The sequence below is a fragment of the Entelurus aequoreus genome, linkage group LG01, assembly GCF_033978785.1.
Source record: "Entelurus aequoreus isolate RoL-2023_Sb linkage group LG01, RoL_Eaeq_v1.1, whole genome shotgun sequence".
In the NCBI taxonomy this organism is placed as follows: Eukaryota; Metazoa; Chordata; class Actinopteri; order Syngnathiformes; family Syngnathidae; genus Entelurus; species Entelurus aequoreus.
This window is the reverse complement of record NC_084731.1, coordinates 45,413,251-45,428,212: the sequence shown is the minus strand read 5'-3', so window position 1 is coordinate 45,428,212 and position 14,962 is coordinate 45,413,251. Positions and strand designations below refer to the sequence as shown.

The 14,962-nt window shown below is 42.1% G+C and overlaps 1 protein-coding gene across 42 annotated transcripts in view; it reads left to right on the top strand.

Moving 5' to 3' along the window:
* LOC133653094 (inter-alpha-trypsin inhibitor heavy chain H3-like) overlaps positions 1 to 11,567 on the top strand; it is a 55,811-nt gene extending 44,244 nt beyond the window's left edge. For 24 of the 42 annotated variants that reach the window (XM_062052388.1, XM_062052380.1, XM_062052337.1 and 21 more), the window contains 7 exons: positions 553 to 570; positions 793 to 867; positions 954 to 1,061; positions 1,396 to 1,558; positions 5,744 to 5,889; positions 11,216 to 11,300; positions 11,384 to 11,567. In XM_062052388.1, coding sequence (XP_061908372.1) covers positions 553 to 570; positions 793 to 867; positions 954 to 1,061; positions 1,396 to 1,558; positions 5,744 to 5,889; positions 11,216 to 11,300; positions 11,384 to 11,498 — 710 coding nt within the window. In that variant the 3' untranslated portion in view covers positions 11,499 to 11,567. The remainder of the gene's footprint in view (positions 1 to 552; positions 571 to 792; positions 868 to 953; positions 1,062 to 1,395; positions 1,559 to 5,743; positions 5,890 to 11,215; positions 11,301 to 11,383) is intronic. The other 18 variants (XM_062052408.1, XM_062052398.1, XM_062052363.1 and 15 more) reach the window with 1 other exon arrangement.
* The last annotated feature ends 3,395 nt before the right edge of the window (positions 11,568 to 14,962 follow it).

Below are 14,962 nucleotides of genomic sequence, written 5' to 3'. Positions count from 1 at the left end.
AACACTGTCGAAAAAAATTTCACATCCAGTGAGTGACATAGACTTTGCGCCTCCGCGGACTGATCATTTCTTCCAGTACTGATCGTGTAGTGACAAGGGTTACTGTCAACAACTCCTGATCTCATTGGCTATCGCAACTGTATGTGCCCCGGTGGCCTACACTGCACAGACCGTCGCTATGTGTAGACCTCAGGAAAAATTCACACAGCGCTGGCAACAAGCTAGCTGAATTCTGATTGGATAAAAGCGCTAACGCAAAAACAGCAACACTGGAGCCCAATATGACATGAAGAGAATATGATGAATACTGTTATATATTTAGGGAAAGTAAATAAAAAATAAAATACACTTTTTTCAATTTATGATTATGATTCATGTTAGGCCAAGAGAGAAGGCCTTGGTGGCCTTGACGGCCCACAACTGTTCGAACTCCATAATGCAAACAAACATTGGACTACTGTTTACTAACAAATTATTGAGCACATCTTTTCAGCAACAGTTTCCACCTTTGAATATTAAGTTTCCTTTTTTACTGTTTTTGCTGTTTGACAGGGCGCAGAGATGTGGCAGGTATGACAAATATTCAAATACTGGAGGTGGATGTGCACATTCTGGTTAAGTTTTAAGCAACATTGCCAGAGATTGATTCATTTAGCAATATTTTTTATAATTGTGGGGATGTACAACTTCACTTTCCTTTTACATAGAAAGGGGCGGGGGGGGGGGGGGGGGGCATCTTTATGTGAGCAGGTGTACCTAATGTTATGGTGTAATGTTATTAACTGTCTCCAGGTCCCCCGATACTACAAGATTTAGCAATTGATTATGACTACGATTCACCTCCCATTGCCCCAACCACATTAAGTGGTAAGAACAAGAATACGTTTTAAAACAATGGAGTGGTTTCACATCATGTTTTGCTCATCTTATTGTGTCTTTTTGGCTCCGGTTAGTGGCCCCTGGCGTCAGGTTTCTGCTGCAGGCAGAGAATCAATCTCTTCCACTGTGTTTTGATATCGCTGGAAGAACCATACTGAGACTGCTTCATCTGCCCAATGCAGGCGAGTCAAACAGAACACTTTAAAGAAGGAAAATATTTTTTAAGTTTTGACTTCTCCTTGGAACTATTGCTCGGCATGACTCCCGCTAGCCAAGATCTAGGCTGCACCGTATTTGTTTACCGAGTAAACACGTGACCATATATAGTTACAGTACACTTCCTGTCCCTCACTCAATGTGTACTGTGTTGGAACTCGGTACGCCTCTAGACCGTACTGTACCGAAAAATCCAAATATCTATTGGCTTATTGTTACGCCATCAGTAGTAGTAGTTGTTGTTGTTGTTGTTGTTGTTGCTGCTGCTGTTGATCCTCCTATATATCTCCTCTGCATCAGGTGTGTCTGTGAATGGTGAGCTGGATGAAGACCAAGGCTTCATCAAGATCATTGTCCACTTCGATACTGACAACTTTGTCGCTGTTGAATTGGGTGCTGTCACTGTTAAATACGAACAGAAACTGACCCGGTACACAGGAGACACTGCACTTGTTGCTGGAAGGTAATTATGACAATAATTAACAGAATTGGACATGAAATAAAGTTGTCCTATCTTGTTTTGCACTGCAATATTTACAATATTCAGATTGATACAGGAATATTGTGTGCATGCAAGCACTTCATTATCATGCACACATCATATTATCTTTTTCCATCTTTTCTAATAAGGTCGGTACACACATAAAGATAAACAGGATTACTTTCTTCCTGACTCTGAATCAGAAACACAGTTGGCACTCGAGCATCGATCTCCATATATCATTGTAACATGGTACCAAATAATAGCCAATCAGGAAGCGAGCTGACTTAAGAAGATGGAAGTTAATAGTGACAACCGGCTAGCGCGACCGGGAGTGCAAAGCTATCCATCCATCCATCCATCTATTTTCTTCAGCTTATCCGAAGTTGGGTCGTGGTGGCAGCAGCCTACGCAAATAAGCCCAGACTTTCTTCTCCCCAGCTACTTCGCCCAGCTCTTCCCGAGGGATTCCAAAGCGTTCCCAGGCCAGCTGGGAGACATAGTCTCTCCAACATGTTCTAAGTATTCCCCGTGGCCTCCTACTGATTGGACGTACACTACCGTTCAAAAGTTTGGGGTCACCCAAACAATTTTGTGGAATAGCCTTCATTTCCAAGAACAAGAATAGACTGTCGAGTTTCAGATGAAAGTTCTCTTTTTCTGGCCATTTTGAGCGTTTAATTGACCCCACAAATGTGATGCTCCAGAAACTCAATCTGCTCAAAGGAAGGTCAGTTTTGTAGCTTCCGTAACGAGCTAAACTGTTTTCAGATGTGTGAACATGATTGCACAAGGGTTTTCTAATAATCAATTAGCCTTCTGAGCCAATGAGCAAACACATTGTACCATTAGAACACTGGAGTGATAGTTGCTGGAAATGGGCCTCTATACACCTAGGTAGATATTGCACCAAAAACCAGACATTTGCAGCTAGAATAGTCATTTACCACATTAGCAATGTATAGAGTGTATTTCTTTAAAGTTAAGACTAGTTTATTATCTTCATTGACAAGTACAGTGCTTTTCCTTCAAAAATAAGGACATTTCAATGTGACCCCAAACTTTTGAACGGTAGTGTACCCCAAACACCTCCCCAGGGAAGCGTTCGGAGAGCATTCACCCAAGATCCACGGACTACCTCATCTGGCTCTTCTCGATGTGGAGGAGCAGTGGCTTTACGCTGAGCTCCTCCCAAAAGACAGACCGTCTTGCCCTATCTCTATAAGAGAGCCCCCTTACCCGACAGAGGGAACTCATTTCGGCCACTTGTACCCGTGATCTTGTCCTTTCGGTCGTAACCCAAACATCACGACCATAAGTGAGGATAGGAACGTAGATCGACTGGTAAATTGAGAGCTTTGCCTTCTAGCTAAGCACCTGACAATCGATACAGGACTCGCATCAGTGCAGACGTCGCACCGATCCGCCTGTTGATCTCACAATCCACTCTTCCCTCACTTGTGAACAAGACCCTGAGGTACTTGAACTCCTCCACTTGGGGCAGGATATCGTCCCCAACCCGAAGATTGCACTCCATCCTTTTCCGGGCAAAAACCATGGACTCTGACTTGGAGGTGCTGATTTTCATCTCAGTCGCTTCACACTCAGCCGCAAATCGATCCAGTGAGAGCTGGAGATCCTGACCAGAAGAAGCCAGCAGGACCACATCATCCGCAAAAAGCAGAGACCTAGTCCTGCAGCCAGCGCCCTGACTGCGCCTAGAAATTCTGTCCATTAAAAGTTGTGAACAGAATCGGTGACCAAGGGCAGCCCTGGCGGAGTCCAACCCTCACTAAAAACGGGTTCGACTTACTGCCGAAATTGCGGACCAAGCGCTGACAATGATCATACAGGGAGCGGACTGCCACAATCAGGCGGTCCCATTACCCCATACTCTCTGAGCACTCTCTATAGGACTTCCAAAGGGACACGGTCACATGCCTTTTCCAAGTCCACAAAACACATGTTGACTGGTTGGCCAAACTCTCATGTACACTCAAGGATCCTGCCGAAAGTATAGAGCTGGTTCAGGACGAAAGCACACTGCACTTCTTGCATTTGAGTTCGACTATCCGGGTCAGCAGTTCACCGTCCCAAGCATACACGCTGTTGACAGTGCACTGCTTCCCCCTCTTTAGGCGGCGGATGGTGGTCCACAATTGCTTCAAGGCCGTCCGGAAGTTTTTCTCAATGGCTTTTTCGAACTCCTCTCATGTCCGAATTTTTACCTCTGCAACCGCCAAAACTGCACACCGCCTGGGCTTTTGGTACCTGTCCGCTGCCTCTGGAGTTCCATGAGCCAAATGGGCCCGATAGGACTCCTTCTTTAGCTTGACAGCATCCCTGGGATTTCCGCCACAGCAGACACCGACCACCTTGCAGCCACAGCTCTGATTGGCTGCCTCGACAACAGAGGCACGGAACATGATCGACTCGAACTCAATGTCCAGCGCCTCCGTCATAACATGTTCCAAGTTCTTACGGAAGTGGGAGACTCTTCTAGACGTTCCCAGCAGACCCTCACTTTGCGTTTAGGCCTGCCAGGTCTATCCAGCATCCTCCACCACCATCGGAGCCAACACACCACTAAGTGGTGATCAGTTGAAAGCTTCGGCCTTCTCTTCACCAGAGTGTCCTAAGCATGAGAGTGCAAATCCGATGACACAACTACAAAGTTGATCATGGAACTGCGGCCTAGAGTGTCCTGGTGCCATGTGCACATATGGACACCCTCATGTTCAAACATGGTGTTTGTTATGGACAATCTGTGATGAACAGAAAAGTCTATTAACAAAACACCACTCAGGTTCAGATAAGGGCGGCCTTTCCAGGTTTCACCGTCGTTGCTAATGTGAGCATTGAAGTCCCCCTGTAGAACAAGGGAATCACCTGAGGGAGCATTCTTCAGTACTACCTCTGGGACTCCAAAAAGGGCGGGTACTCTGAACTACGTTTTGGCGCGTAAGCACAAACAACAGTTAGACCCGTCCCCCCACCCATCCAACATACAGGCTCTGAGCCACGGGGCAACAAGTATTGCCATTCCCGCCCGTCGCGTCTCACTGCCGGCAACGCCATAGTGAAAGAGAGTCCAGCCCTCTCGAGAGGACTGGTTCCAGAGCTCTTGCTGTGCGACGAAGTGAGTCCGACTAGATCCAGCCGGAACTTCTCTACTTCGTGCACCAGCTCAGGGGCCTTCCCTCCCAGCGAGGTGACATTCTACGTCCCAAGAGCTAGCATCTCTAGCCGAGGATCGGACCGCCAAGGGCCCTGCCTTCGACTTCCGCCCAGCTCACAAAGCCCCGACCTCTATGCCCCCTCCTATGAGTGGTGAGCCCATTGGAGGGGGGACCCATGTAGCCTCTTCGGGCTGTGCCCGGCACAGCTCCATGGGTACAGGCTCGGCCACCGGGCGCTCGCCATCGAGCCCCACCTCCAGGCCGGGTTTTAGACGGGGCCCCGGTGAACCGCGTCCGGGCGGGGGAAAACTATGTTCCTGTTGATGTCTTTTTGCGAAGCTAAAAATTCGATAATTTTTCGAAATGAGGAGCGATTCAACGCTTTTTTTGCAAACGCACGGGTGCCTATTCATTTTTTGTAAAAGCCTAAACATAATAGTTCTCAAAGAAATTGCCACCATAATGAAGTTAGCAGATACAGCTAGCCTTGCTCTTCTTTTATTTTTTGGCATTCTGGATACCCTGCGTCTTGTTGCTGTCTTTCACAGGCCAGTCCAGGTACTACACCCTGTTGTAAGTAAACGGGAGTGTGTTGTTGGGCCTAGGAACTTTTTTTTTTTAAATTTTGCTAATTAATCAATAAATCGTTTTATGTGTGTTTTTTTTTAAAAAAATTTATGTTCGAGGCACCTGCACAATCTATTGAGAAGTAGAAATTTAGGAAGAAGGTAATATTGCCCATTCATAGCAGTGTTAATATTTATTTATCTATTATTCATTATTGACTTAAAAGTGTTTTAATACTTTTCCCCTTAAACATATAAATATGTTGTCACATGAACAAGGAGATCATAAAGGCAGAATTTTTACTTAATTTGTAGGGTCTCCATTTATTGGCTTTGTTCACAAAATGCTTTTATTGTGAATACTTCTACTTGCCAAAGGTGTGTTTCATTTTTCTTTTCAACTAAAAAGCATATTTCCGCAGTGTGGCCGTGTCTATTCGGCACATGGAGGTTGATATCACTGCTGGGCAAACCCGCCTGCTTATCCTGGTTCATGGGAAAAATGGAAAAGATTTCCTCTGGCCGGCTCTCAGGCAGCAGCCATCGGACGACGCTGTCGGAATCTTAGGTGGGTCATTTTTTTTTACATGTGTATTTACAACTATACACACAAGTACTGCGACACTCTGCCATTACATGTACAGTATGTAAAACTGGAAGACAAGAGTTTTAATGCAGTGCTCTGACACACCATAAAACCTTTACCTCACCAAACAGTTAATATATTCACAAAACCCAAACAATTACTTTATGCTGGTCAAAGATCCTCTTTATGACAGGAGCACTCCACTGTTTTTATGGATGTACTGTAAAAACGATAGTCCAAGATACTCGATACAACAGTAGCACTGTGGTGTTTTTACAGACCTACTGTACTGCAAAAAACACAATATTTTATGTAAAGGACAAGTGTTTTAAGGACTTACTGCAAAACACTGGTCAAAGATCCTCTATGTGACAGGAGTTCTGTTGCGTTTTTCAGTAAGTATTTTAAAAAGGCTTGTCAACCTGCTCTTTTTATGGACCTACTGCAAAACTCTAGTCAAAGATCCTCATTATGACAGCAGCATTCCGCTGTTTTATGGTCCAACTGCAAACACTCGTCAAAGATCCTCTAAATGACTAGAGCACTGTGCTGTTTCCAAGTACCTACTGCCAAAAAAAAAAGAAGATCAAAGATCCTCTATGTCTAGGACAGGAATGCTGTTTTGTTTTTAAGGAACTAGTGTAAAAAGGCTAGTTAAAGATCCTCATTATGACAGCAGCATTCAGCTCTTTTTAAAGAGTTAAAGCAAAACTCTAATCAAAGATCCTTTGTCAAAAGTGCTCTGCTGTTTTTAAGGTCCTACTTTCCGACACTTGTTAAAGATCCTCTATATGACAAAGAGTTATGTTGTGATTTTAAGAACTTACTGTACAACACAGGCAAAGATCCTCTATATGACAGGAGGTTTGTTGTGTTTTTTACTGACTTGCGACAAAAACTCTACTCAAAGATCCTTGAGGAGAACCTGCTACAACTTAGACTTAGACTTAGACTTCCTTTTATTGTCATTCAAATTTGAACTTTTGCAGTACAGATAAGAACTAAATGTTGTTGCATTAGCTCATGGTAGTGCAGGATAAAAGAGCAATAAGGTGCAGATATAAATAGATTACTGTACAGATAAATATATTGCACTTTTGCATATGCATCCACATTTATGGATGTATGTTATATTGTCTTTATATTCCAGCCAGTTAATCCATTTTTTTTTGGGGGGGGGGGTTATTTTAATGCGATTAAGAGTCTTACGGCCTGAGGGAAGAAGCTGTCACAGAACCTGGAGGTTCTGCTACGGAGGCTGCGGAACCTCTTTCTAGAGTTCAGCAGTGAAAACAGTCCTTGGTGGGGGTGGGAGGAGTCTCTGCAGATGTTCTGAGCCCTGGTCAGGCAGCGGCTTTTTGCGATCTCCTGGATAGGAGAAAGAGGAGTCCTGATGATCTTTTCCGCCGTCCTCACCACTCTCTGCAGAGACTTCCAGTCTGAGGCACTGCAGGCTCCAGTCCAGACAGAGATGCTGTTGGTCAGCAGGCTCTCTATAGTTCCTCTGTAGAATGTGGTGAGAATGGGGGGAGGGAGCTGTGCTCTTTTCATCCGACGCAAAAAGTGCATGCGCTGCTGAGCTCTTTTTACAAGAGCTCCTGTGTGTAGGGACCAGGTCATATTGTCAGTTATCCGCACCCCCAGGAATTTGGTGCTGCTTACCATCTCCACCGCTGTGCCGATGATGAAGAGTGGAGTGTGGCTGTACTGGTGCTTCCTGAAGTCGACGATGATCTCCTTGGTCTTGTCCAAGTTCAGGACCAGGTTGTTGGTTCTGCACCAGTCAACCAGATGTTTCACCTCCTCCCTGTAGTCCATATCGTTGTTGTCACTAGAGATGTCCGATAATGGCTTTTTTGCCGATATCCGATATTCCGATATTGTCCAACTCTTAATCACCGATTCCGATATCAACCGATACCGATATATATACAGTTGTGGAATTAACACATTATTATGCCTAAATTTGTTGTGATGCGCTGCTGGATGCATTAAACAAAGTAACAAGGTTTTCCAAAATAAGAGAACAACTTCAACTCAAGTTATGGAAAAAAGTGCCAACATGGCACTGCCATATTTATTATTGAAGTCACAAATTGCATTTTTTTTTAACATGCCTCAAAACAGCAGCTTGGAATTTGGGACATGCTCTCCCTGAGATAATCCTAATACCCACTACAACTATGGGCAATACTATACTTTGACTTTCACAAAGTGCATTATTTTTTTTTTTTTTTAAACATGCCTCAAAACAACAGCTACAAAAACAATGAAGGCACACAGCTTCAGTCCAGAGTATACTAGAGTAATAAAGTACACAATAACATAGTCCTCCTTTAGTAGACTGCCTGGCATACTGTATAACAGGAAATAATAATAATAATAATAATAATGGATTAGATTTTATATAGCGCTTTTCTATTATTAGATACTCAAAGTGCTCACTGGACTCAATCTGCCCTGCTCTAACGTATTCGTATGAGTAACACAAATGTGCTGCAAGCTAGTGGTGAGTGCTTGAAGTGGCATACCAGTCAGCCAGAGCTTCTGAAATGCTGCGTTGAGACAGGGCACCTCCGTTCACTGCAAGCTGCTTTCGGTGTTTGCTTTTCATCCATCTTCCGCTTGTATTCATCGTGTATCTCCTTATGATTCTTGAAGAGGTGGGAGATCAAATTGCTCGTATTAAAAGAAGACGTCTTGGTTCCTCCTCGCATAACCAACTTTTTGCAGTCATTGCAAATTGCCAATTTTTTATCCGTCAGACACACTTTAAAATAATCCCAAACCATAGACATGGTGTCGTTAGTCAGTCACCGAGCTAGCTCGCTTGTTAGCCACGGCTACAGCACCGGCAACAACACACCCTTGTTGTTGTTATGCTCCGCTCGTGGCGATTTGATGAGGTCATCAAGCGTCGCCAGTAAACCTCTCATGCTGCAGTCGTCAACTCCTGTGTTGTGTGTGGGAGAGGGGAGAGGGGAGAGGGGAGAGGGGAGAGGGGAGAGGGGAGAGGGGAGAGGGGAGGGGCTGCTGACTGGAGGACGCAACTGCTCTGTACTGCTCCCTACGTCCGTGTTTTACCTGATATGTACCGCTCCGTACAGCAGCGTTTTAAAAAGTCATTAATTTTACTTTTTGAAACCGATACCGATAATTTCCGATATTACATTTTAAAGCATTTATCGGACGATAATATCGGCCGGCCGATATTATCGGACATCTCCAGTTGTCACGGATGAGGCCTACTACTGTTGTGTCGTCCGCATACTTCACAAACAATATGTAACCCACAGTGGTGCTTTTAAGGACCTACTGCATACGCACTGGTTAAAGATCCTCTATATTAGAGGTGCCTAAACTTTTTGCCTCACAGCTCCAAAGTGAAAATGTGCCAACTGGCCAAAGACAGCAATTATAAGCGGGAAACCCAAATAGCCAAAATGTTACCATATTTACTAAAGGGTGTAAAAAAATATCGATTTTCGAATAAGTCGCGATCCTTATTTGTATTGATTCTTAATCCATTCAAGAAAATCGATTTAGGAAAAAAAACATTATATATATATATATATATATATATATATATATATATATATATATATATATATATATATATATATATATATATATACAATTTAAAAACAATTTTGTTTGTTTGTATGTATATATATATATATATATATATATATATATATATATATATATATATATATATATATATATATATATATATATATATATATATGTATACATACAAACAAACAATATATATATATATATATATATATATATATATATATATATATATATATATATATATATATATATATATATATATATATATATATATATATATATATATATATATATATATATATATATATATATATATATATATGATTTGTTTTTGGTCCAGCCACTTAGGCAAATCATATTGTTGATGTAGTTGTCCATATCTGATGTACAGTGTTAGATACTTCTTTTGCCTTATTTTGTCATTTGACTTTATTAAGTGTTTGGGTATATTTTTTTTTAAACAAAAACAGCTTTATTTTAAGTAATATAGCTGTTCATCTAATTTATAGAGGAATGTAGTTAACCACAAAAATGACACCCAATGTTATTAAAAAAATATTGATTTTGAATTGAGGATCGTTTCGAATCGAGAATCGATTCTGAATCAAATCGTAACCCCCAAGAGTCGAATCGAATCGTGTGGTGCCCAAAGATTCACAGCCCTTATATTCATTACCAATAACAATGATAAATGACAACTTGTTAGCCTTGTGAACATGCCATCAATGATTGTGTGAGTGTTAAGGGTGTCCCAAACTTTTTCACTTCCAATACGATATCGATATTTATCCGTTCCGATATGAATTGGAGTGGTAACTGTTTTTGGCGACACCTAGTAATCACAAAAAATAAAAAAGTTAAGCTCATGACTTATTAAGTTAAATGATGCTGACACGTTTGTTACTGGATATCGATATGCTTCTGCCTTGGAGACTTTGTATAAGTAAGTAATAATGCAAGTGTAATTATTGGATACTTGTTTGTATTGACAAAGGTGGTGTTTTAGACTGCAACCTTGTTCAATTATTATTACGTGTGTCTAGCTTGTGTGCTCGGATGGGGCTGTGTAGCTCAGATGGTAGAGCTGCCGTGGCAGCAACTTAAGGGTTCCAGGTTCGAATCTTGCTCTCACCGTCCTAGTCACAGCCGTTTAGTCTTTGGCCAAGACAACCTAGCTCCTGATGGGTCATGGTTAGCGCTTTGCAAGGCAGCTTCCACCATCATTGTGTGAATGGGTGAATGTGACATACAGTATAATGCAAAGCGCTTTGGGTATCGTTTCAGGTGTGGTAAAGCGCTGTATAAATACAGACCATTTACCAGTTATTGTGTGCTTAGCTGTTGTGTAGCTGCTAGCTCCTAGTAGCCTATAGCCTACCATGTTTACCTTTTGTAAATGACTTGACTAAAGTAGAAGCAAAGACCAACCTTATGTGCTTATTGGAGGACATTTAGATGTCAGCTGGTTGTCCAGCTTTGCACAAGTAAACACGCTGCAGAACTGCTTGTAGTAAAACTAATATTAGAAAGTTTTACTTTTTTTTTTTTTTCCAATATTGGATCAATACTGTATGTGATATCAATATCAGATCGGGAACCCCTAGTGAGCTTTAAAGGTCAGTATGAATATGAATAATTATCTGCTGCAAAATTAGTTATAGTTTTGTCTACTTGTAGTTGGATTTCATTTAAATGTTAATGTTCTATCATTGCTCTTCTTGTTTTGCAGCTCAAAAGGCTGTAGTTTATGAAGAAGTGCACCAAGGTCCCTACACAAAACTGAAGATGAAAGACCAGGAAATAAGTGTTTCAAGGTGCGTGTTTGGGTTCTCTGCCTAAAGCTGATTAGTTGCAATCACCGCATGTCAGCTGGCCGTGTTCTCTCCACCGTGTGTAGATCCTCTGCTGTCGACTTCGGCATGAACTTGCCCGCCACACTGGCCTGCTGGCTGATGTCCCCCGAGTCAGCGCTCCGAGCACCGCTCAGTGATTTCACACTTAAGGTTCTTTAAAGAAGACCTTGTCTTACATTTAATTGTACATTCATCATACGATGAAAAATAAATGCTGACTAAGATGAACCAACTATTCTTAGCTTTGTTTTCCCCCCCGCAGATGTCTATCATCCAAAAGCTAATGTTGTCAAATACAGTAGTAGTATTACATCCATCCCTTCATCCATTTTCTACCGTTTGTCCCTTTCTGGGTCACGGGGGGTGCTGGAGCCTATCTCAGCTGCATTCGGGCGGAAGGCGGGGTACACCCTGGACAAGTCGCCACCTCATCGCAGTAGTAGTATTACAATAAATAGAAAATAATATAGGCTGCTTGCATTGCAAGCGCCATGTGAATGGGAGCTTTGCATTGCAGCAGGCCCATAATAATAAATGCCATTATAGTGTGTGACTACTACTACATCGCTTTGTTTGAAGCATATTCTATGTATTTTTGGCCTAAATTATGTATTTTTAAACATAAAAATGGCTAAATGTGTTAAGTGGAGGTGAAAAAAAAACAACATTTATTCTCATTCACAAATTGTAATCAACTTCTGCACAGAGGAAAAACCGGCAACACTCAATCCCCACTTCCATCCATCCATTTTCTACCGCTTATTCCCTTTTGGGGTCGCGGGGGGCGCTGGAGCCTATCTCAGCTACAATCGTCCCGCCCTCAAACACTGCGCATGTGTTAAACCACTATATGGAGAAACAAGTTAACAATCTCCCTATCTTTTATATTAAAAAAATTAAATAGCACATGTTTCTTGAGAACAAATAAATGTATTTTTAAACAACCGAAACAATAAAATCAACTTAGGTAAGAACCCATTTTCCTTCACTCAATGCTTTCAAAAGCATCAAGGATGATGCCCCCTTTTTCGTAAGACAGTTAGCCAGTTGAGCTTTTGTTGCTGACCAAAGCACTTTCTGTATTTTTCTGTTGTGAATTAGTTCTTTGATGCCACTTATATCTAACCGAAGCCTTTTCTCTGGGACCTGTATTGTTGATCGAAGAGCATCACAGAGGGAATGATTATCAGTCACACAAACTGACGCTGGAACATTCAGACCAGCGGTGACAGTAGTGAGCTCAGAATAAAGGGTGGCAAAAAACACAGCGTTGTCTATTCTATCCGACATGGCAAGAGTCTCTCCAGCAAGGGTGCTTCGCACCACTCGTCGAATCCTCTTAGACTGCCAGTAAAGGGGAGAGAATTTTCCTCCTTTTCCCATTAGGGTGATCAACATGCCCCCTCGTATACCTCCATCAGGAAGATTTCCTAATGAAGCATCGCTGAATACAGTTAGGTTTAAAGCATTATCATTTCCCAAATGTTGAAATTTCCAAGTCACTTTTTACGCTTTCTGTTTACGAACTAACTTATTAGCATTGCGAATTGATTGCACAGTTGCATTCTTTAGACTAGATGCCAGACCACAAGAATCAAACATTACATCAGGTCTTGTCTGTTTTGCAACCCAGAGTATCTGTCCTACCGTATTTCCTTGAATAGCCGCCGGGGCGCTAATTAATTTAAAACCTCTTCTCACTCCTGCGCTTACCAAAAGCATGCGGGATGGGCAAGCATGCGCTAATTATTTTAAAACCTCTTCTCACTCCGGCGCTTACCTTATCATGAAAAGCACATTTAATAAAAAAAACGTTATTATGGTCTTAATTTTACTTATAAATGAGTCCATGTGCAGCTGCTTCTGATCAAAGGCAGTCTTCCTTATCTTTCTTCAGTTTTAAAAGTCTCTGGAGGTATTCCTTTAATTATTACCTCCTGCTTCGATTGAAAGTCCAGTTTAGAAAACTGTTTTATTTTAGATATGTAATCCTCCAATGTTAAAAGTGCAAGCAAACGATCGCTGCTCACGCTTGCTGCTTGTTGTCTTCTTCTGCAGCACCGGTCTTCTGCAGTACTGGTAGTCGCAAGAAGGATCACTAGTGCCCTCTACCACCAGGAGGCGGGAGTCATTTAATGACTCATATTTGACCCAGCGGAAGTGCCAAGTATGCGCTAATTATTTTACGAAACGAGTTGGACACGGCTGTAATTCTAGGCAGGCGAATACTATATTCCCGGCGGCAATTCAAGGAAATACGGTATTTTGGATCTGAGTTGTTCTTTTTCTGTTTCATTAAGAGGAGCATCTCTTTCTAGAGCACGAACTGGCTGTAAGTGAATGGGGTGCAGACTTTCAATGTAGCTGTGCTGATGCAACTGTACAGAATCATTAACAGTTTCAATATCCATTCCCAAATAGCAGAAATTGTCATGTTCCTCACGTCCCACTTGGAACCCAGACTTCAGTTTAGGGATCACATTTTCTGAAAAGTTTGATGAGCCTGCCCACAGAAAATCATCTACATGACATGCGAGTACACCCGTCACTGTGTTTTCATCATCCAGCCAATAAAATACTGCTGGGTCTATCTGTGCCACTTTACCACCTGTGCTCAGCATGATTTCCTTCACCTTGTTGCACCAATAGAGAGATGCATCAGCAAGGCCATACACACACTTCTTTAGTTTCCAAAGAACCCCCTTACAGTCAGCTTCTGGGGGAGGATTGACATAAATGTCTCTCGACAACTCCATACCCTGTAAAAAGGCAGACTTGATGTCCATAGAATGGACTTTCCAATGATTTTGACAAATTACACTGAGCTATAGCCTTAGAGATTCAAAAGCACATGTTGGTGAATCCTTTTGTAGATGTTTTAAATTAAGTTCTTCAAAACCCCTTGCTGCAAGTCTGGCTTTGGGTACAATACCAGTGTCACTTTCTTTGAGACTACAGACCCACCTAGTGGAGATACACTTTTGGCCTGTATTTTCAGTCTCTTCAAAAACATTATTGTTTTTCCAGCTTTCTATCTCTGCCTGTTTGGCTGCATCAAATGATATGTATTTTGTTATGAGTACATCAGCCTCCCTGACAGCTGACTCAGTGTTAAGATGTTGTACACATGACATGTCGACTGCCTCTTTTAGTCCAGTACTGCCATCAGGCTCAATATGCTGCACATTATACCAGTGTTTATAGGTTCCTGTGGCTTTACCTGCTCTACTGAGTACTTTAGCCTTACATGTTACACTTGTATCTATTTTCATGAAAGTTACAATCTGTCCTGTTTTTAGCTTCACATTAGAAGCAGGGACAGGATTATCACAGGCACTGTGATTCATTTGAAGTGCATCAGTTTGAATTACACCTTCACTCGTGTTTCCCTCTCCATCACTGTCATGTTCATTTTCACTGTCTGTGTTTTGTTCATTATCTGAGCTACATGATGCTCTGTTTAGAGCAGGGGTGCTCATTACGTCGATCGCGAGCTACCGGTCGATTGCGGAGGGTGTGTCAGTCGATCGCCAGCCAGGCATTAAAAAAATAGTCCTAAAAATGAGCGACCATAAATCTTCACTATGACGTCACTTTCGTCACTTGATTGACATTCACGGCAC